This window comes from Rhyacophila brunnea, unplaced genomic scaffold (assembly GCF_057557595.1).
Source record: "Rhyacophila brunnea isolate RB1 unplaced genomic scaffold, BYU_Rbru_1.0 scaffold_10, whole genome shotgun sequence".
Classification (NCBI taxonomy): domain Eukaryota; kingdom Metazoa; phylum Arthropoda; class Insecta; order Trichoptera; family Rhyacophilidae; genus Rhyacophila; species Rhyacophila brunnea.
The window spans coordinates 17,454,869-17,478,740 of record NW_028232752.1 but is presented as its reverse complement, the minus strand read 5'-3'; the positions used below and the strand labels follow the sequence as shown (position 1 = coordinate 17,478,740).

The 23,872-nt window shown below is 32.5% G+C and overlaps 1 protein-coding gene across 1 annotated transcript in view; it reads left to right on the top strand.

The window, feature by feature from the left end:
- Positions 1-8,915, top strand: part of LOC147078942 (uncharacterized) — a 41,517-nt gene extending 32,602 nt beyond the window's left edge. The window contains exon 3 of the mRNA XM_085955647.1: positions 8,720-8,915. Within this exon, the coding sequence (XP_085811773.1) occupies positions 8,720-8,915 (196 nt within the window). The remainder of the gene's footprint in view (positions 1-8,719) is intronic.
- The last annotated feature ends 14,957 nt before the right edge of the window (positions 8,916-23,872 follow it).

The window sequence follows — 23,872 nt, the reverse complement described above, 5'->3', positions numbered from 1 at the left end:
ATATGCACACGTAAATAATGATTTAATTGTGCATATGTTTAAGTTCCAAGAGAAAAGAGTTCTTTTATCTTTATATAAAGCCTTAGGCATGATAATTCGCAATCCGCAACAAAAAACATCATGTTAAGACTTCTTCTTCTTATTGTGCCATCCCCTAGCGGATGTCGGCCACCATCGAGGCGATCTTATCTTTGTCGTCTGCTACTTAGAACAGTTCAGTGGAGCTGCACTCGTACCAATCACTGAGGTTCTTAAGCCACGAAATGCGGCGCGGTCCTCTGCTACGCTTACCATTGATCTTTCCTTGAATGACAAGTTGGGGAATGCTGTATTTTTGTCCTCTCATAATGTGGCCGAGGTACTGTAGTTTCCTGGTTTTGATACAACATAGAACTTCTCGGTCCTTCCCCATTTGATCGAGTTATTTGTCAAGTTAAGACTTAAGCGAATTAAAACTACTAAGTAAAAAAACTACCTAGATAGAAACTGATTAAAATTCCTCGTGTACTTTCTGTATAAAATCGTAATGAACGTCTATTTCTTTCAATCGGCACTGCAGCGCCTAATTGTCCTGGCGTTCAGTTGTTCCATTCCCTTCTGAGATAACTAGGAAATAAGATTTTGAGTAGGTTTAATCTTCTCCTGTATATTTATTTTTTGTAGAGTTTAATGAATATATTTACATTTTTTATATTTTTTTCTAATATTAATTATAAAAGTTTTCAGAGGATTCTAAAAGATTAATGTATAATTCTAAAGAATAATAACCACTATCATTCTAAAATAACCCCAGATTATCCACTTGTAACATTTTGGAACTGGCAAATGTCGGTATTTTAAGTACTTAACTCAAAATTGCAAATTTTTGACTTGTTTTACTTTAGAACTGAGAGTAAATTTCATAATATGGAAGTACAGTATTTTGACAATAATAATTAATGATTTTTGTAAATGTTTGAAAATTTAAATAAAGAGCTACTTAGCGTGATCTGGACACTTAAAAATCTTATTTTTTCTATAAATTACATAACAACTTCCTTGGAATTTATTTCTCGTTTTATGACAGTAAATTGAAAAAATAAAATTATATGTTTTAACGTCGTAAGTATGAAGAGAAAAGAGTTTTTTTATGATTTTTTAAAGTAGAAAAATATTTCTGAGTAGGTTTAGTGATGACTCAACTAATAAAACGATTTTCCAAGTGACAGAATATTTTATAAACCATTATTTGTTTTATTCATTGAATAATTCACAACATTTGAAAATGTAACATTCACTATATTGAACATACATAATTTAAAATACCTCAGATATATACCCACTACGAAAAAAATTAATTTGAAAGAAATACGACGATTTAAAAACACAAAAACCGACAGTCAAAAAAGAAGCAATTCGAAACATAAGCATTTTATGTACGACCTAGTAGTTTAAATTATCGTAAATAATTAGACGGCCCGTAGCTTAACTGTTTAAAGCATATTGGAGCGATACTAGTAGGTACGGGTTCAAATCCCGTCGGGCGTAGTATTTTATTCAAATGTAATTATTTCTAGTGGGTATATATCTGAGGTCTTTTTAAGATATCTTTAACCTTCCCTTTACGATGCTAATACATTTCGTCTGTTCCGGTAATGTCACATTGGGTTACCATACGATATTGACAATATTACAGTAGGTAAAATAAAAATGCTTGTTATAAATAAGTTGCATCATCGTTATTTGCTATTTTACCTATAAAATAATCAAAAAGGCATAAAAAATTAATTAAAGTCGTATGAGTATTTATATCCATTTTTCAGCCTACATTATTCATAAAACTATCTTGGTTTTACGACATATTTTCATATCTCTTTCTCACAATAATTGAGTATGTCTCTCTTTGTCGCATATATTTTTAATCTATCTCTTTTAGTTATATAAGAAAGAATATTTGTTATATTCAACAAATTACTGTAAATTATAAACGATACGCTTAGTTAGAGTTTAGTTGATGATATAGTATTATGTAGTTTATTATATATTTGTGATATAATACGTTTTGGTATCCCAGAAGTGCACAAAGATCTCGGCTTACGCCCCAGGTTAGTTTGGACCGATGCAAATTGACAGAGGCGTAAGCGACGAAGCGGAATCTCTCGGATGTCAGCGTCGTGGAAATTTCATCAAAACTGTCCCAAAATTCTTTCATACCGGTATGTCTATGTTTGTATGAAGTAATTTTTTTACTGCTAAAAATATACTAGCTTAAAATATTATGGGATTTATATACTATCAACACTGTGGGTAGTGGTTACCCGTTGGAACTTTAATACTATTCCATTTGAGTAATTCTTTGCGACCCGGGTTTTGTCTTTAGGAATTTTTAAAAACTGTGTGCACTCATCAATAAAAATATCCGATTAATACAAACTACAGTTATTTCTGGTTTGTATAACAAATTAAAACAATAGAAAAGAAAGAATAATAATTACAAGATAAAAATAACTTTTTATATACAATGTTTTAAAATTTTTTGTTGAATTATTATGCTCAATATACTCAAACTTGTACTTGATATGAAGTAAATAAAAAACAAACAAATATAGAATACTGAAATGTCAATTTGATTTCTATAGTAACGCATGTATATATTAATAATTTAGTTGCTAGGACCCACTTAGCAACCAATAATAGTCTTTTACTTTTTACGGATTTTTCTGAAATAACTTTCCATACAAAACAGAATTAACTTAAAATGAATTCAATTCTGCTTAAAGATGGCTAAAAGTATTAAAAGAATGCATTGGCATCGTGTTCTGATATATTCTGAAAGTTTCAAATGTCTAACTCGTCAGGAAGTTGGTTAAAAATCGATTGCAAGATTTGTACTGGACAAACAACCACCGAACAAACAAGAATATGAGTTAATAAAAACGTTGTAAAAATATGGAAATTTGAAGTGTTGGAAAATACCATACTTTAGCGTGGTGCATTAGATAGTGACATCTCCAAAAGATGTCATCTTCTAAAAATCTAATTCCTCCAGAACCCTAAAGAGCCCGTAGTTATTATTGGGAAGACTCATAAAAATATGATCAGGGTTGACTACGAGACATAACTATTATTGTCGCTGATGCGTCACAATGATTTGCACTCTGCCGATCGACTGTATGAGAGGCGCGTCCTTGACGCCTCTGTCAAAAATTGTCAAGAGATGTCTAATAAAAAACGTTCCTGTACTTTTCCTGCAGTATAAGCTGGAAGAATTCATACTTCTTATTGAAAAAAATATAGCTGAAGTATACAACATTTCTATGCCTATTATAAAATTATATCAGATAAGGATAACAGTTTACCGCCACTGAACAGTTTGTTTTTGTTATCTACTTTCAAGGCAACTACAAGAAATTGTTTAGTACCTGAGGCCAAAGTATTGTCACATTACCTCTTTTTACCATAATAACCCAACCTTGTCTTTCTGAGTAGCGACGGCCTTATGTATTCGTAGTTTGTAGTGCTTGCACTTTTTCAAAAGCCATTTGGACATAATCTAGGTATATCTCTGAATATATATCGACTGTAGAAAGAAAAATGGGCGTAATCCACACAAATAAAATTTTACAGGAGGTACACAAATGTTTGGGTTAAGGTTTTCGATAAAAGTCAAAATAAAAAATATACATAACCGTGAAGTGCATGGAAATTCATAATTTGGTTTATATTTCTAATCTGATATTAATTATTACGTTAATCAAAGATAAACCAACAAAAATGATGGTTAAGTCGTTTTTCCCAATTCTTTTAATTCTTTTTTTTTCACATTTCACATTCACATTGACTGCTGACAAGATAATTACTTTTTAATTACCCATTTAATTAGCATGATAATTATATCGAATGGCCGCCTAATTGTTAGGCGCTGGGTGCATCTTTAGCGTCCAATGTACTAAAAATCTAGATAAAAACATGGCCATTTGCAGCCTACATCCTTTGGACACAACGTGTATTTAGTCGTGTACAACGTTATTATCCAATGAAACCTATTCTGAAAAACTGAGAGTTACGTTTTTTTTCTTTTCTACAGTCGATATGATTGTATCTAGTCGGGGTAATAATTTAAAATTGATTTTGATAAATGTTTAGTCTGTAATAAATAATTCATACGTGCCACTTTATAATATAATGTTTTTAATTCGGTAATGATAGTATTTTGTCTCTCTCGTGTGCTTGTGGTCTCCGCGGAGAGGGTGAGGTATCAGGACGTACTCGAATATTTTGTACGAAAAAAATCCAGCCAGTAAAACCTGAACAAAACAAGCATCGTTGGAGGATTTAAACACCGCTTGAAAGGATGTGAAAGAGCATTAAATTTTCATAAATTCAAACTATTTTCAGTCGCCTGTGGTAAACAATCTAAGTAGGTACCTAAAAAATAAGTGGTTTTATTAGGTAAAAGACATTTCTTTCCAGCAGTACCCAAGTAGCATAAGAGATTCCTGTTAATCCGCTTAGCTCGCCTTGCTGTACTCGGAGATCATAACGTTCCAAGTTTCAAGGCACTGCATTATGATAAAATATTAAGCTGCTTCTTTGCCGTATAAAAGAGCGCGTTGCAAAACTGGCAAATACCTCCTGTGGCATGCTGCGACCCTGTTACACGGAAAATTAACGTTAATGTTTGTTCATTTTGTCTTCGCGGAAAAGGCAAGGGAGGTAAATAATTCTTCCAGAAGGCACGAAACCGGTGTTTAAATATTTGCGAATAGCAGAATTTTCGGAATATTCATTTTTTGGCACTTTATACTTTGTTATTTGATATTATTGCAAGGGTTTGGCGGGAAAAGGCATTAGTAAAGTGACAGGCGTGAAATTCAAATGGTATTTATTATAAAACAACGTATGGGCTTGAGATAAAAACGAAAATTTCTCCAAATATAAATATTATCTTACACCTTGATAAAGATAACAAAATAATCTATGAACATTATATTTCTGACTTTTAAATAAAACAGACTCAATTACTGAAGTAGTCGATTAAGGGTTCCAACATTTTCAGAATCGCACTCCTTTAGTCTTCAAATACCTAATCTACGATTTTCACGAGATTTAAATAAAATACAAACCAAAAGTATTAAGTTTTCTTTCAGATGGAGCATTCTGTTATGTACATATAAAATCGCTGTATATAAAATGAAAGAAATATCTGGATCGTGTTCGGAGTTTGTATGACATTTAGAAGTCCCAGTGTTCTTTTCATACGTATAGTCTCAATTTCTATAAAATATTGTTTTTAATACATTTGAAATATACATATTTAAAATAGTGAAGAAAACAGATTATAAATATTCATAACAAAATTTTCCACTCGGAACCATATTCAAACATTTTGAGTTATTTCTAGCCCATTTTAGATACAGATCGCATGATAAAGGACGAACGTCTCCGAAAAAACATCAGAAATTATTCTGTTGATTAAATGACATAATATAGATTGTAATCTAAATAAACAGATCTAGTAGCGAGTGTAAAATTACAACCCTTCGATATGAGTGATCTAAAGTGCCGGTTTGTGAAATAGCCAAATTGTTCCTACCAGAACCACGTGTAACTTTAATAATATACCTCTCAACTTTAATTATGTGATTTTTTTAAAAATATTCCTACCCCTAATGTTATTGTTCTTGTTAACAACAATAAATACAATCCTGCGTGGAGATAACATATAAGAAGTCCTGTGTTTCAATACCTTTTTACCGGAGAAATAACAATGTGTTCCAACGTCCGCAAACACCTTCCTCTATCAAAACCCCAAAATGAAGACGTACTCTCCAAGCTGGAGGAAAGTATTAATATAATATTATAAGTAAGTTGTCTAGAGTCATAACTCCCATATTCCAAAAATCGAGTTTGAGATAATCGCAGAGCACTGTTTTTTGTAATTAGAAGAAAAGTATTGAACTCCCTTGAAAATAAATGGGTGAGCGAGTCAACTTACGTTATTTAAATATATATATATATATAATACTCCTAAGGCTGCAGACACACAGCATACTATAAAAAATAGGGCTCCAGAAAAGCCTTGATGACAGAACTCACATTATTCATTGAAAAATGTGAGTTACGACACCAATAGTTAACTTTGTCAACGATTTTCACATGGTTTTTTAAATTACCTTGGAAAGCCAACCATTTTTCTTTCTATAGATTAATGCCTTTAAAATCACTTGGCATATTTAAAAACTCGACAATAAAAAAATTGCAAAATGTGAGTTACGACTCTAGGCGACTGAAGTATACTGAAAAGTCCATGGACCGAGAAGTCTTGCGTAGTGTCAAAACTGGATATCTACAGTATCCTGAGCACATAGTGATCAAAAAAAAGTTTCAATTCCGTAGCTCTTTATCCAATAAAAAATGTATATTATGTAGTTGAAAAAGACCACATTTCGTATCTACTTACTATACGCTGAATATATATATATATATATATTAATATTTCATCATGAACTTTCAATGAATAAAATAAATTTTGTATAATATAAACGTCATAAAATTGAAATGTAGAATATGTATAACTATAGTCTAATAATATCATAGATGCAATTGCCGGATGTGACTGGACTTGGGTAGTGTAAGAAAAAGGTTATCTTTTCATATTTGATGCGAATAAGTTGTCATTGTATTTCCCAGCGGCTGTTTCCTGCCGTGCATGACAGCAAACAACTATGACCTTTGAATTTCTAACGTCCTAACACCGTGTTATTGTGGGTATACAACCGGTCGACCGAGGAGCTAATTTCAGTTGATGCTGAACTAACTTTATAAAAAATTCATATAAGTACTGAGTTCCTAAATTGTATTTGATGCTACTGTTAAAATATCAATTATTATTCAAAATAAAATTGTGTACGTTAATTAATGGTACATACATTTGGTTCTACAATTACTAATATGACTGTAAGATAATTGTTTATGAATAATACATCCGCCTTTATTGATCAACTCAATCATAGTTGGAAGTTTTTGATAAATAAATTTAAAATTTAAGAAGCAACGCTTTGTTCTGACAGTTTTAGTTTATACTTTATTCCACTATAAATAGCAGTGGTCTGCAAACTCATTAGTCAATAGAGCCAAATATCAACAGTATAACGATTGAGATTTCTTTTGAGAGCCAACTTTCTTAAACTTAAACTATATGTAGGTACACTGCTTAAACTTAATAAACTTTAATTAAAATTTTAAGTGTTAATAAAACTATAGGCGCACTGAATAAAACTTGAAATCATACTTAATAATGATCTTATTTATTGATAAAAATTAAATTGTAAGTAAGGTAAAATTAAATCATGACAAACACTTAATGTGAACAATGGCCTTCCATCTCCTTGAAAAATTTCGGTAAGTCAGGTTTATATGTTGTTGTTTTTAATTTTAGGCACGATTACAGGTTCTCATCAATAAGACGCTTCTTAATTTACTCTTGATAAGGTTCATGCTTGAAAAAGATTGCTCGCATGAATATGTAGAACCGGAAAAGGAAAGAACAGCAAACGTTAGTTTTTTCAACTGATCATATGAGTCAGAAATACTATTCCAGGTGTTAAAAATCATCATGCCTTCCTTCTCCAGCTCTTTCAAAGCAGACTACTTCTGCTGTGAACCATGTTCATATTTGTTTTTCTCCAATATGTACATATCAACACAGAGACGTTCAAATTTAGAGCTCCATAATTCTTTATTATTTTTAAATCCAGTAACTGCAACTGTCAACGTGGGGGGGGGGGGGGGAATTAATTCTGTTTCCGCAGTATTAGGAGGTGTTTTTTAACAAAGACTAACGTCGCTTTGCTGTTTCTGATTTAGAAATATGATATTTTTCCATGCACTCAATTGCAGCATTTGCAATATCCTCTCCATGTGTTTGACCTTTGAATGGCAATAATCCTAAAAATTCTTCTTTAGGACTTGTATATGAAATGAATCGTACAAATTTGTGCTGTATCATTTATGTCATAAGACTCGTCAACTGCTATTGATAAAACTGAAATCAATTTAAGATCTTCGACTTGCTGGTTGGTGATATTCGAAGATATTATATCTTTCACTGTTTTAGCCCTACGTGGTCATTTGTGGCAGAGCCACACTCAAGGGGCCAAAGAGCCGCGGTTTGCCGACCACTGCACTTTTTTTTCCCGACTATGTCCGATCCTAATAGGATCATATGGGCCTCCACAGAGTAGAGGTTTGTATTAACAGATTTTTGTTTTTTACAAGAAATGGATGTCAGCCACTTGCTCAACCTATTAGGTCCATATCCTGACACACACAAATTGAAAAACAATATTTGAACTTGCCAGACCCAGGATTCGAACCTGAGACCCACGGCGTGATAGTCCAACGCTTATGCCGCGCGGCCACTGTGGATGTATGGTTTGCCGACCACAGCACTATAGTAATATCTATCGACAAAAAACAGAACTAACAATCTAAATCAGTAATAAAATACTCGTCACAAAAACTGTTAACAGAGTTAGTAGACAACAGATTTTTATGTTAGCCACTTGCTCAACCTATAAGGACCATACTCTGACTCCAAACGCACAATGCATTATACCCGTAATTATATATTTTAATAAATAATATTTAATAAATTTATATAAGTGATATTTATAGTAAAACTTATTCGACACATTTTCCATTCCATTTTCCGACAATTTATGATTGTTTAATACAGCCTCAAGGGTTTCGTCATAGCTTCAAGAGTTTCGTTGCCGTGGCTGGACTTCCGTCACCGTGCAGCGTGCTGCAAAAGCGACCTACGCGCTGCAGATCTGACATGGCGGGAGGTGCGAGAGTTAGCGATGGATCGAGGGAAAAGGCGTGAACTAGAACTTGTCCTATGCCCTAACGCTAAAGACCGGATAAAGTAGTAAGTAGTAGCCTATAGTCCCCCATAAAATTACTCGGGGCTAAACTTATTAAACATGGAACATGCTTTGCCTACTGATTCTCTGAATGCTGGTTGTCCAAATTCGAAAGAAAATTTTTATTTGTCAAAGTAACGGAATCCAAAGGATTCTGAAAATGATGTATTGACAATAATAAAACTAAAGAAATAATATTAACAGACGAACAATACGTTGCACAGAATGCAGGCTACTGAAAGTAAAATGAAAATAATCGGCGCGCGTAAGTAATCGGGCCGCGGGCGGGCTGCGCGTCTACATATAGTTATTCTACGTCTATTTTTCGTAACGCTTTTGCGTCGGAGATCATAAGTAAAACATGGTCCATGTTAAAATAATCATATAATACTCCTATAAACGATATAAACCTTTTCTTTATTTAATAATATGATCCATGTGGTTGATATATTATACTAGTAAGTAATTTAATATCTTGTTGCAATATATTCAGAGATGAACGAAGATCGCTTCTATTCACGACATAAAAACGAGGTTTTGAGTAAATACTTACCCCGAATAAATATAGATTCAACAAGACATGGAAATTAAATAATATTTAAATAAGCCCTTTCCTAGAGGTGTGGAAATTTATAAGCCGTTTCACTATTTATTCAGAAATATATTTTTTTCATTATATTATCTAACTTGAGTTCTCGTATTACTTATTGGAATTTAATTTCAGTCATCAATTGCATCCATACCAAATGGGTCTATCACCCAATCTGGGTTATTTACATATTATATCTCCCATAATATCATATCATCATGAAGCTGTTTTAAATTACCATTAGGTATATACCCAATATATAAACGCCCACGATGGCCGAGCGGCTTAAGCATTGGCCTATAACGTTGTGGATCCCAGATTCGAATCATGGGTCTTGCAAGTACACATTTTCTTTTTCAATTTGTATATGAGTCAGAGTATGGACTTAATAGGTTGAGCAAGTGGCATACATCCATTTCTCGTAAGAAAATCTGTTAATACAAAAAATCTTCACTCTATGGAGGCCCATAATTTGATCTTATTAGGATCGGACATGGTAAAAAAAATATACTAAAGAGCATCATTTTGTACTTTAAAGTAGTCGCCAATGATTACATCACATTAACATTCACAACATCAAATTATAGTAATTTTGAAAGGATTGAAATTTCTGAGAAAAAAAGAAAATGGCTTCGTAACACGTCGACCAAGCTTAGGAAAAAGGACGTAACCCTCACAAAACAAATTTTACAGGAGGGGCAAAAAACGTTTTTTGAATGATTTTGGTTCAATATTAAAAAAAAAATAGGCAGACTTGGGTGCATGATGATAGATGATTTGGTGTAAATATCTTTTCGATCTAGTAATAATTAAAGAGGTTATCACAGAAAAATCATTAAAATTGAAAGTAAATTCTTTTTTTTCCGTAAATTAAAACTTAATTGAAACTCAATTAAAACCTGAATTTAGATAATAATTCGACATTTGCGGCTTACTTCCTTTTTACAGAACGTGTATTTAGTTGTATACATTGTTAATATCTAATAAAAGCACTTTTCTAAAAATCGAGGGTTACGCCCTTTTTCCTAAAAACAGTCGACGTTATTGTGTGACAATTTTCCCTCTATAACTATTTATTTAATAAATAAGGTTTTTCAAATATATCTGACAGATAAAAGACATTATCATCAGCTTTCTCTTTTCTGAATTATGTGTCACTCATAAATTTCAATAAATACTAAATAATATAGACACTTTTTCAAAACAGAATATTTTAAAATAGCAAGTTCGCCAAAGAATATTTTTAGTGCTGGGATAATTAGTAAATTTTCACCTATCACGTTTTGTTGCAACGCGTTTAATGCATAATACATTTTTACTTTAAATTCATTTGGTAGTTTATATGATAAATGCATAACACATTCGCTAACGTTTGTTGTTCAACTACGAACAAGTGGGTAATTTATATGTATCGCAAAGCTTCTAAGTGGAATGCACTGAAGTTGAAATAACTGGAATGAACGTAATATTATGATAATATGAATTTGAAAATAGTTTTGTAATAAATAATAATGTTAATTCCCAGTATTATTTCTTTATTTTAACAATTTATACTTTTGAACCACCGTAGATAGGTATTTGCATGTTAGAAAAAATCTTTGAAAGAAAAATACGATTCCCGAGAGGTCCCAAACCCGTATACCATGTATTTGCTTCAATATCATTTACAAATTATTGAGCCACGTGCTTAATATTTAATTATGACAAAATTAACTATTTTTGTTGTTTAAATCAAGGTATTAATAATCACCTTAATTATTAACTTTACCCTTGTCATGATCTCTCTCATATTTTAGTTATAACGCATGTGCACTTGCTAATGTTATTTCAATTTTTGTATGTTTGTAGCAATCATAAAACTCATCATTACAAGGGTGATACACTTTAATATGTATGTTTTCTTGTTAAAATAAAACAATGGAGCGGAAGCGATTGTCATCATTTTCTCAATCATGACTTGTTTACGGTCTATTATGATTTGTTTAATTGCAAAAATATCTCTTGTAATAATATATGAATTGCATTTTTATAAATAGTAAGGACACTCCATAAATCCTGACTCACATCGAGTCCGTCACTCGACGACTACTCTCTATATGTTATCAAATCTTGTAACCTATTCGCTGAATAAAAAATACTTTATTAAATTAGTATGTTTGTAATATGTGTTTGGTTAATAACCAGAGCAGGTTATTAATAAGTTGAGAGAGTGGCTAACATCCATTTCTGCTATTTGTGATTCGACCAAGAGCCAATTATAAATGCAGATACATTTTATGTAAGTACACGTTGCTCATTTAAATATTTCATCATACTGCACAGAGGTTAAAATTTGGTAAATAATCATTACGTAGCCATTTCATTTCATATTTGTCGATCTAATTTGACAATATAAATGAAAGGGAATCGATTAATTTCAATAGAAAATCGAGAACTAACTTGAAAAATAATGAAATCAATTTAGAATAATAACTTACGGTAAATATTTGAATCCGTTGTAGTTACAGGATCTAATTGCTATCTGGTCAAGTATAATTTGATTGAATATCTTTTTATATTTTAAAAAATAACGAGCACTATCTGCAAATTGTATTCTTAGTTCAATGAAAACAAATAAGTATGACTGTGAAAGTTTAGCATGCAATGGTTATGTCAAATCTTAACAGCCTACCTCCACCTTTCGCCACTGATATACACAGGCGTATGTATGAAAACATGGCAGATGGTGAAAAAAAAAGCATGTTTATTTCAGTAATAATTAATAATATTATTATTTAATATTTTGTGGGTACCTACTCAAAAAAATACCAAATATTTAAGTGCCTATACATAAATATTATTATTCGTTGGCAATTAATCATAGCGGCGAAAATAATGTGCGGACAACGACATTTGCACAGTGGCGTCCCTTTTCTCTCGAACGAGTGAGGGCAAAATTGTGTTTTGACAGTTCCCGGCGACTGCTTGTTCATCACAACAAAAGGTTTTGCGCCCTTGTTTGGAAACCTGACGCGTCAATTGTGCCAGCCGCTCTCTTTGTCAAATTTGACCACCGCACTGGTATCTGCCATCCTTTTTTAAGTCCCTCGAGTGGATGGACGACTACGAATTCAACATTGTTTTAGTTTAATTTGTAATCTGTATTTGAAATTATTTTTATTATAATTGTTGTCGGTCATTATTTGCTACTGAGGCGAGTTCTCCTCTTACTTATTAAGAGCGTACATAAGTGAAACGGAAAATAATTTTCAACAGTATGTGGGACGTAATTTCGGCCGCGTCGCCAGTTGAAGAGCAATAGTCGACATGTGAGCACGTCAATTTGTTTTGTGATGGCGTCGGAGGAATATATTCTTAAATCGTATATCGCATGTACTTGAAAAAGAAAACATGTCAATGAATATACTATTATTATTACGAATACAATAATAAACATAACATTAAAAGGACGCATGTTGAATTTTTATGACAAATAATATTAAGTTCGGCTCGCGTCATTTTACAATCTGCACATCGCCTAGTTACGATCTTTTTAGACCATGCCTTAGCTGAGGTAAAGCCTTAAGTCGATTATTTTTATTGACATATTTTTGTACATACATAATTTGAAAACTTCTTCAGCAATATCCGCCCTTTAGTTGGAGCATATGGACACCACGCGGCGCCTCAAAAAATCAATGTCGCAAGCCAGTTTGAAAAAACCTCAGATATTTATTTATTTATTATTTAAAAAAGATACATTGAGGACATAACAAATTATCAATTCAAGACGTTCACAACATAAAATTTAGAATAAAAAGTACATGTGAATCAACTTAGTAGAGAAAAAAAAACAAAACAAAAAATAATTTTATAGTAAAAGAAATAAAATACAAAAAAATAGAATTTTAAAAACAAAATACACAATGCATTGCTAAAAATGTCTACATATCTAGGGTGTGTATTGACCAGCCGCACAGCCCTCGCTACTGGTGGCTGGTGAGCCTGACATGAGGAAGCAGCTTTCAGCCAACATGGGCGACGAATGTAATTGATAGGTACATAACAATTCAAATTTTCCAGTATATCAGGATTGGAAACTATACCACTTGAGAGCAGAGAAAATTTATTAAGAGCAGAAGTGACCTACGAGACACCTGAGGGGACTTGAACCTGTAACCTTGTACTTGCTAGGTATTATCGGCAAAATTAATTGTATGGCGTAACATAAAAGTTGGATGATTATTTCAGACCAGAAATATTATGATTGTGGCCAGTAATGTTATAATAAAAAACATTTGGCTAATAGATCCGACCATGTCCGATCCTGATAACATCATATGGACCTCAACATAGTGGAGATTTGTATTAACATATTTTCTTTTTACGAGAAATGGATGTCAGCCACTTGCTCAACCTATTAGGTCCATACACTGACTCTACACAAATTGAAAAACAGTATGTGTACTTGTCAGACCCAGGATTTGAATTTGGTACACACGACGCTATAGGCCGACGATTAATCCGCGTGGTAATAAGTGCCTAAAAATGTCTTCGAGTTTATTAAAAATGTAGGGGAATTAGTTTAACTCAGCGGAAATGACTCTACAGTAAAATTTTCCAACACACTTTTCTACCGACGCAATTAATTAAAGCCAACGAAAAAACTTATAAAATGAGACCTCTAATTAAAAATGCACTTATAGGGTTTAATTCAAGAAACTTGAGGTAGCATATTAACTACACTTCTTCATTGCTGTAAACAAAAATGATTTTTAGAATAGCCAATAAATTTAGTTTTACAAGATGTGGCTGCATTAGACATATCTTCAAAATTCCTTGGATTGCCAAGACAATAAATTTAATATTGACGTCTTCATACGAATGGGAAAGGATCAAAAAATTCTTCATAGTAAAATGATCTCGGCTATATTATACGATGAGAAAAGTACTGCATTCTCCAACCCATTATCCAATCAAATATTATGCTGGCTCTCACATCTAAACTCACCTCATCTGTCGGACAGCCATAAATCAAACCTTCCAAGAACGTCAATCCGGTGTTGCATATAAAAACCGCGCACATCTACGTAGCGACAGTCACACGTAACCTTCGAAACGTATAGATATTTGGATGCAGCGATCGGCTAGCCGGTATAGGAATGACCGATTTGTAGGTGTTCGTATGAGTCTTGGCATCTTCGACTCGCAGCCCGAGAAGCATGCAACTTGTCGATTGCAACAGTAGATGTTTTTTTCAAACTAATCGACCAATCTGCGGAGATCCATTTGGCAACGTTTGTTTTGTGAACGATAACGTCACATCGACGTATTCGACTTGTTGCAGGCGGACAAGTTTTGATGGGAGAGCCGGCTAACAGTATACATCGCAGAAGACGTCGGCGTATTTAGTCGCTTAAAAACCTCCGTGATTCGTAATTCAGCTTCGTTGAACTGTTAACCGAATAGCAGATGGTAGATAAAAGATTGCTCTAATGCTGACTAATCTCTGATAAGAGACTTCACGAGAAAAATAACGCAAATTTAGGTGATTTGGTTTCTCTTCAATACCAATAATACATTATCATATTATACCAATCGGTTTCAGTTTTTGTTATCCTGGATTCTACTAACATTGTATATTATTATAATGTCAATTCAATATTCATATTATCTTAACTCAAATTTAATCAATCGTACTTACAACTAACAATTAATTGTAACTTTGGTGACTATTTGAAATTATTACCTAAATTTAAATATTCAAAAGCAATTGTTCCCATTTATTTAAAAAAAATATATTTTAGAATTAGAAAAAATCCAGCTGTCAGCAGTCAACACTATTATCGATATACTCGGTCAATTTTAATCCTCAGATTTTCATTATTGTACTAACTATATTGTGTAACAATTAAAATAGAAATGAAATAAATAACGTGAAAGATCATTCATCACGGATAGTTGCATACCAGCCGTTTCTGAGAAGGTTTAAAATTGTTATGAGTTTTGCCATCCGCTGCAAATTTTTTCTTTGCCATCCGGAGAAAAATTCAAAGGAAATCTGCGGAATTTTCGCTGTATTAAAATGCATATAATAACAATCTCTTGTTAAAAGAATATCTGGTGTAATTAATTAATTACCTTTCAGGAGTTGATACAACACTTTTTACACTGTGTATTAGATAAGAATAGAATATCTCAGTCATGAGTAAAAACTCTTGCATTAAACCGAACAGATTATCTTTAATTTTTGGAATTTATTGTAGTAAAGAATTTTTTTATGTAATATGTATAAAATGGTGCGTTTATATTAGGACACTTCTATCGTGATATTTATATTTTATGTCTGACATTAAATTTCACAGTCTGTTTACACCTACATGGTGTCTGACATAAATTCACATATACTTCTTTCACGAAATCATAAATATCTCTCAAATGTAACAATTGCGATATATGTGTAGTTTACATTATGCCAATTTTCACACTAATTGGTATACTTTCCAGACTAATTCGTATACTTTCCACACGTGTCACTGGGTTCAAAAAACAGCGAGTGCTATAAAAGAGAGAAAAAAAATGTTCTATATATTGTTTCGATGCCTTGGCGATAGAATTTTCTCCGTTTTAATTTTAAGAATTAGTAACTCAATTTAGAAAGTACGTCAGAGAGTGTATGAGCCAGTAGTTAAAATTTGTGGCAATTAGATAAGATGCCTATAGCATTGTGGTCGATGTGCGTGGGCGCGAATCCCGAGAGACGCAGGTTTGATTCCTGCTGGGTATCGTATTTTTTTTTAAAGATTTTTTCTATTGATTATATATTTTCTCAGAAGTATTTTAAAATTATGTATGTTAAAATCGAGTTCCCTTCGAACATCATACGATGCACTGAACTATGCTTCCAATGAATATGGTTTAGTAGACTGCGGAAAAGATAGAAATCTGATGGTAATAGGATATGCGAAATTCCGAATATCTAATGACTTGTGCTCATTGCACTTATAATAGAAAAGCTGAAACTTTTTGTTGCACAAGATTGGCCATTTTTTTTAAAACGATTGTCATGGACTATCGGAAGCTATATAATATGTATGTGACATGTTGTTTTAATGTCTTCAGTAGTTAGTTACCTTCATTATTGTGCAATATCTATCTAGCTCTAGTTAAGGGTCAAGTGAAGTAGGAGAGGTAACACATTTATTAAACAAATAGTCACTTCACAAGTAAAGGTGATTCAAATATAGAATCGTGAGAAAATTATAGTTTTCCAGAATGTCGTTTTCTGACTGTTATAAACAGCATACTAATCTTCAGATTCTATGCAAATGATATTTGATACTTCGTTAAGTTTTACAATTTTTTTTAAATTAAATATTTATTTCAATGAAATATTTAACATTAAAATATCTTCTGTGACCTAAGTGGTAACATATAATACGTAGCTAAAAATATCCTTTATCATTTTAATAATATATGATATCAAGAGATACGAGTATATTATACCTTAAACTATTATATTATACGACACATTGTCTTGGTATCAGAGCTTTATTGTAAATTTATGACCGGAAATCTGATGACGTAAGCAATGGCTGTCGCACACATGACGGTCCCTTATTCACTGCCCTGTCGATTTGTACAAAGCTCAGAAGCTCTCTTGAATCAGCCAGCGTTATTCAAAGCTGCGGGTCGGGCTACCGACGTCCTTTATGCGGGGGTGCAGAAGAATTATAATATTATTTTATAATAGTCAAAAAAATATTGAAGCTCGATTTGATATACTTACATAATAATTGTAAGTTTATTTTTTGACTCTAAATAAAAAGTATTTTTCTTTTTAATGTTTTACGATACGTATGTATTTATTATTTAAAACACATTTTAGAAATGAATAATCTCTCGGATGAGATGAGCGGATAGCGACAAGAGTATTGCAGAGAAGCCGAGTGTAACCGACTGGAAAGAGAGTGAGTTCGGGATATAGAATATGGATGATGGTTGTGCAATTGGCCATGGACCTGAATCAGGGCTCGAAATGGACCGGAGCGCGCCGGTTTACAAGATTCTCAAAATTATCGCACCATCTCGTGGACATGTTAATTTGACCGTCTAAACTAGAATTCTATATAACAAAAAATCAAACACACTTATTTTCGTAAAATTATCAAGCGCTCCGGTTGGTAAAATATTCCATTTTGTTCCACTGATTTGAATGATCTGTAGCGCCAGTAGGTATTGATACGTAAGCGTTTATGTTAGTGTGTCCACAAAACCATGGATTCGGGGAAATTAAACATTATGTCTATTTGGCTTTTGACATGAGATATAAGATAATATTATATTTTATAGATATTGACTGAAGAAATCAAACCTTTTTGAAAGTTTATTTAATAATAATTATCGACGTTTCATGGGAAATTTTTTCAATATTACGGATGGAACACTATTTTATCCGTTTATACTTTATCTTATAATCAAAACTAAGCTGTAAGTACGCGCACTTTGGCGCGAAAAAAGAGGCGGACTAAATTTGGACGCGCCAAAAAGACGGTCAGGTGATAGTTAGTTTAGTTACCGACTAGAGACTAGCTACCTTTTATTCTTCAAGCCAAGCAGCGTTAGGTAATGGTACTTTCATTATACCACAATTTGTGGAATAATTCATTGTTTTGCTATGCATCCCGGCCTAACATTCGTCGATCGTCTCATTTACTTTATTTAAAGCGCCGGCTAGACGTTCAAGCTTTACGACAAGCTTACCTGCGCAAACCGGTTTGTATCATGAAGCCCGTGTGTATGGACGGGAAAACGGAAGATTGCGCGAACCGAAAAGCGCTGTAAAAGTATATAACGCGCAGGCAAGTCGCTGCCGTCTAGCCGGCGCATAAAAAGTTACTAACAACACACGAGTTAAATATAACATTTTTCTACCTAATTCTATCAATTAAACAATTAACGGATTATTGATGGAGGATTTAAACATGTGTTGTGTTATTTGATATGATTGAAGTTAATAGTCCCACCAAAACACACCCACCCCGAACCAAACCCGCTCTTAATCGGGCGTATCACAAGACCTTACGTTTTATGTGAAGCATATTTTTTTTATGATTGGGAATGGCTCAAGAGCAGTTACCCAAGACTGAGGTTACCATGCACTCAAATGTGCTTTGACTAAATTTACATGACTTTAAGTTAGGATTCCCCATAGAAGAGATACGCACGTAAATGCAATATTAATAATAATTGTATTAAGTAACAAAAGCAAATACAAAACTGGCGAATATTCTAAATGAAGATATCTTCACGTTGGCAGCGTGACGCCGCAAATTTTCTAAATGCAACAGTTGATTGAACCGACTTGAGCAGCTATTCCTTTTCCATAAACATTTTAGGACATTCCCAGCTGGATATGGTGTGTAACTAGTATTTCTCCGCCACATGGACATGTTGAATGGATAATAACCAACCTCAAAGAGCCTGCCAGCGAAGCTACCATGTCCATTCAAGAATAGACTGGTGTATGATTTGGACTCAAAGCGGTTTTGTCTATTTGCCATTTTATATTTGGAAAAAAAACATACGTCATGTGTGCTTGCCTTTGTTGGAGGCATCTCATTTTCTGTCAGGTCTCTAACGCCACAGCCAGCATCATTAGACCATCAGCGCATCTATTCTATACACAAGACTGCTTTCGGCCTTTAGGACAGTTAAATAGGGTAGGAAAGTATCGAAATATTAACACTTATTGTAACATTTACAATAAGATAGACGTCTGAACTGTCAAAACTGTCTATCTCACTATAAAATTTATCATAGCCAAGAGAGGTGCTGTTAAAACAATAGCACTTATTGTAACAATTGCAACTAATAAACTGTAATTATTGGTACAATAAGTGTTAATATTTCGATACTTTCCTACTCTATTTAGCTGCCGTAAAGGCCGAAAGTAGTCTTGCGTATAGAATAGATCAGTATAATATATTATAATATGATATCTGAGACGATTTTTGTCCACTGTTGTACAATAAATAGGCCTCTTTCTATAATTCCTCGAAATATATTCTTGTTACGTGCCTGTCACTGATTATATTAACCGCTAAATGAAGGGTGTGTGGATTAGTGAATACTTAATCGTTCGATTTGTCAACATCAAGCTGTAGTAGTGATAGTTTTAGGAACACCGCAATAAGCGATCCGCCGAGCTTAAAGCTTGCACACAATATTGCGTTCGGCATGCACTTTGCAATATTGGCGATGCGATATCGCTTCCGCCATGTTTTATTTATAACGCAAGCTGTTTCAACTTTTTAGCGGAGTTTTCAATACGCGAGACACCGGCAGGCGCGTCGGGAATTTACGATCGTACAAACCACATCGCCGCTGGATATATAAATTGCTGCGAATTATGAAAATTCGACGCTCTTTTGGTTTATTTATGAATGTCCCTTGGAATGAAGCTTGCCAGCGATTTTTCGCGGGAAATTCGTTTTTCAACGGAAGGTGAAATTACACAACTGTAGGTATTATTTTTTATTAAAGATTTATCGTCTGTTCAAAAAAGTGTTCACATGTGTTTAATGGGACGAGATATAAAAATAATATAATATTAAACCAACATAAAATGGATATTTTTGATAAAATTAACTAGAGGAGGCAGGAAGTGGATATACCTTTTGTTGATGATTATAATATAATCAATAAAATTATGTTTATGAAAAAATAACATAAAGTTACGAAAGTGTGGTAAACTTACCTTGCAACTTTATCAATGATAATGCAAGTATTTTTTTTTTATCTCTGACATTATTTTGTATTTAAGTATAACGTATTAATCAATTTAAATAGTTACCACGCCTTTTATGAGTTCAGAACATCAATACTACACTCTACTACTAAATGAACTGTCTAACGGCGACTAACACCATAAGTCATCCGTTCTTGTCACTTAAAATTTAAAATTTTGTGCATAATCACATAAGTCAGACTTATGTGTTTTTACACCCCGCTTTTCAGAGGTAAATAACTTATGTGGTTTTGTTCATTTGTATTATAACACCATACTAACAGCATTTGACATATGTGTTTATACACAAGTGTGCAGAATCACTTTGACTTATAGAATCAATCAAAATTGAATTTTTTAACTTATGTGGTTTTACACCCCGGCCATAGATATTATATTAATATTTTACCACATACTAAAATTTTGTTCTATTCAAATTCATTTTTTTTATATAATATAAGATATAGTGAACTGTACAGAATTATAAATTGAAGACGTTTATAACATGACATTTAACAACAAATAATTAGTATTAAAACAGTATAAAAATATATATATATAATTCGTGAGGTTACTGCCAAAAGTTGGTAAGTCTCAAAATCATGTCATGGAGTAATAATTGCAATTTGAAGTTTGACATTCTCCTGAAAATAAGGCAAGACGCTAATGATTACTTGATGCTTTATTGGAGTCACCGATGGTATGTTAGTTATGTACCTTGGGAGAACAAACAAGTAATGCTCCCAATGTTATCTTTGATATTCCTTATTATCTGCTCGTATTTTAATGATGTGTTTATAGCTCGAAATAGTGGTCAATGTAAATATCTCATCATTGTCAATTTGTTATAAAAATATCATTCCCAACCATTGGATAAGCCATAAGATTTTTTTTAAATATGAATAAAAATGCGATGAATGCGAATTCACATGTAAACATAGATAAAGTGAGTGAAGATTTGATATTGATATAAGATATTGATCATTAATTATTAAGATATTAAGATATTGATTATTAATTAAATAAAAAATTACGTGTAATGTGCGTAGGTTTATTTTGTTTTTACACTGATTACCTACCTATCAAGTCAAAGGTTACAAAAAATACAATAAACAAATTATGAATAGTAGGTAATGGAGTTTTTACCTACTTTATTGTATTGATTTATTATATAACCTAGAGCAAAGAGTGTTTGTTGTCAGTGTGTGTTTACCTTTGGTGAGTGTACACGGCGCCTGATGATGCCGAAAGGCGAAGCCCGGGTCGTAAAAAAAGACTTAAATGGAATAGTACAGAGCTTGAATCCATTAGAATTTAAATTAAAATTCCATCAAGTACCTTCAGTCGATAGTATTAATATAATAATATATCATAATTATTGTTTTTTTTTTCAATTTTGTTAAAATATATTGGTCTTGTATTATTTACCAACCCTAAAAAATAATGTGTTTCGTTAAAATTTTAGAATTTGCGAAGTGTTCCATCGCAGGAAAATATTGGGAAACCTTGCTCTATGTAATAATAAAATCATCTTATAAGAAAAGGCAATGGTAAATTTTAAACATAATTCATAATAATATTATGACGATGGTCCTATATTGTAAGGGAGAAGTAATTACGCAATTTGGTTTCATTATTATCATTTTTCAAGTTATTTTAACAGTGGAAGATTAAAATAATTTGTTTATTTTTGATCTCATTCGGTTGATTTCGTCATTAATAAATGGCTCCAATTGGTTGTTACGAACGATACATTTAATTTAATGTTGATATAATTTAAAACAAACGTTTACCTTCAAAATGTCTTTTCATCGCGTAACGAGCCCTATTCACTTTCGTTGCCAAATTCGTTGCTATTCCAGTCGCGTTTCCGGTTTCGCATTTAACAATCCACGAAATGTTTTTGTGATTGCCGTTTAATTCCTAATGACATCGTATTTAACGTCCTAACAATGTTGTGCAAGATTAACCGGCCGACGACTAAATTTAATCTGCCGGATAATAATTCTTCGCATTACATAAAATGTGCTGTTTGTTAAATGTTTTAAAAAAGATAGAAATATCTAACAATATAAGATATTACACGTCTCATTCAGTCACCTTATGGAAAATGGAAATATAAATAATCCAGCAAAACAACTGACTGTGAAACAATTTCTTCTTCAAAAAGAAGAAAAAAATAAAATTTATAAAAACTCTTTAGTGCCAGACCCAATTGCTCACGTTATGCCTGGTCCACACCGGCAACAAGTCGCGCGACAACTCGTTAAATTTTACGATAATTATCATAATTGCTTAAGAAATTTTACGATAATTATCATGCTTATCGTAAAATTTAACGAGTTGTCGCGCGACTTGTTTTCGGTGTGGACCCGGCATTAGTGTTACAAGTGTTCATATGGACACGCAATTATTGTAGTACAGTTTACTTTGCCTAATTGTTATTTTAAAATAATAATTTGGTTTATAAACGTTAGTCAGTTGAAATAAGTACACTGCTTCAATTGTTCGTCATTTGAATGATCTAGCTGACATAATAAAATTAATATTAAGTGTCAAAGTGGCCATTCATCTAAATCACAAAATGATGGACTTAATGTAATGAATTATTTTTGTTTATGTGGTGTTATTGCATAATGAATTAATGCGTGTCCATATGGACACGCGTGCCACTTAACACTACAAATTTAAATTATGATTTGTTATAAAATATATTATTCTCATTTTGTCAAATTATTTAGTTTCTGGGATATATTGTCTAAGATTGAAGAAAGAGAAATGCTGGTAAATAATGCATTGAATGCACTTTATGAAGCTAGTGATGATGATAATGTCGACAAATATAATATTATTATTTATCTCACCACCGACCAGATCCTGCGGTTTTAACAGATGAGGATGGTGGTGGAACAATTGATAATTTAAATCATAGACAATTAAAAGCAGATACACAAGTGAAATATAGGAATGTTAGAACATAGATAGACCAATCTGATATTTTATACTGCAACTAGAGATTCTACACGCAATTACACCTAGCTGCACAAAATATCAATTTTACGGGAAAAATGTGGAAAATAAGAGCGCTGATGGATCCTGATAGGATGGATATTCAAAACTATGTACATCAAAATCAATAGTTCTAGCAGATATACAATTTAATGGGTTAAATTATTTTATTCAAAAAAATATAAAAAATCGACGCTGTGACTGATTTTTTGAAAGAAAAAGAAACATCTGAAATCAGAACGCAGTGAAGAAAATCCAATATTAGCTTGTGTGTAATGTGTATTGAAAACTATCATACTTATAATAATTCTACTAATAAACCATACAATCCAAAAAAAAAATTGATAACATAAGTGTCACGCGTGTCCATATGGAGACGGATATTATCGCAAAACTTAAAAACGATATGAAAATTTTATTTTCACTATTCATTCTCTGTTATATTATAGATACATAACAAATGTAAATAAACAATTTTTAAAACAAATAAAAATTCATGTCACACCATCAACAAAATTGATGTGTCCATATGGACACCTGTGCCACTTATAAGTTTTAAACGTTGTAAGAAAAACACATTTGAAAAACGATACTTTA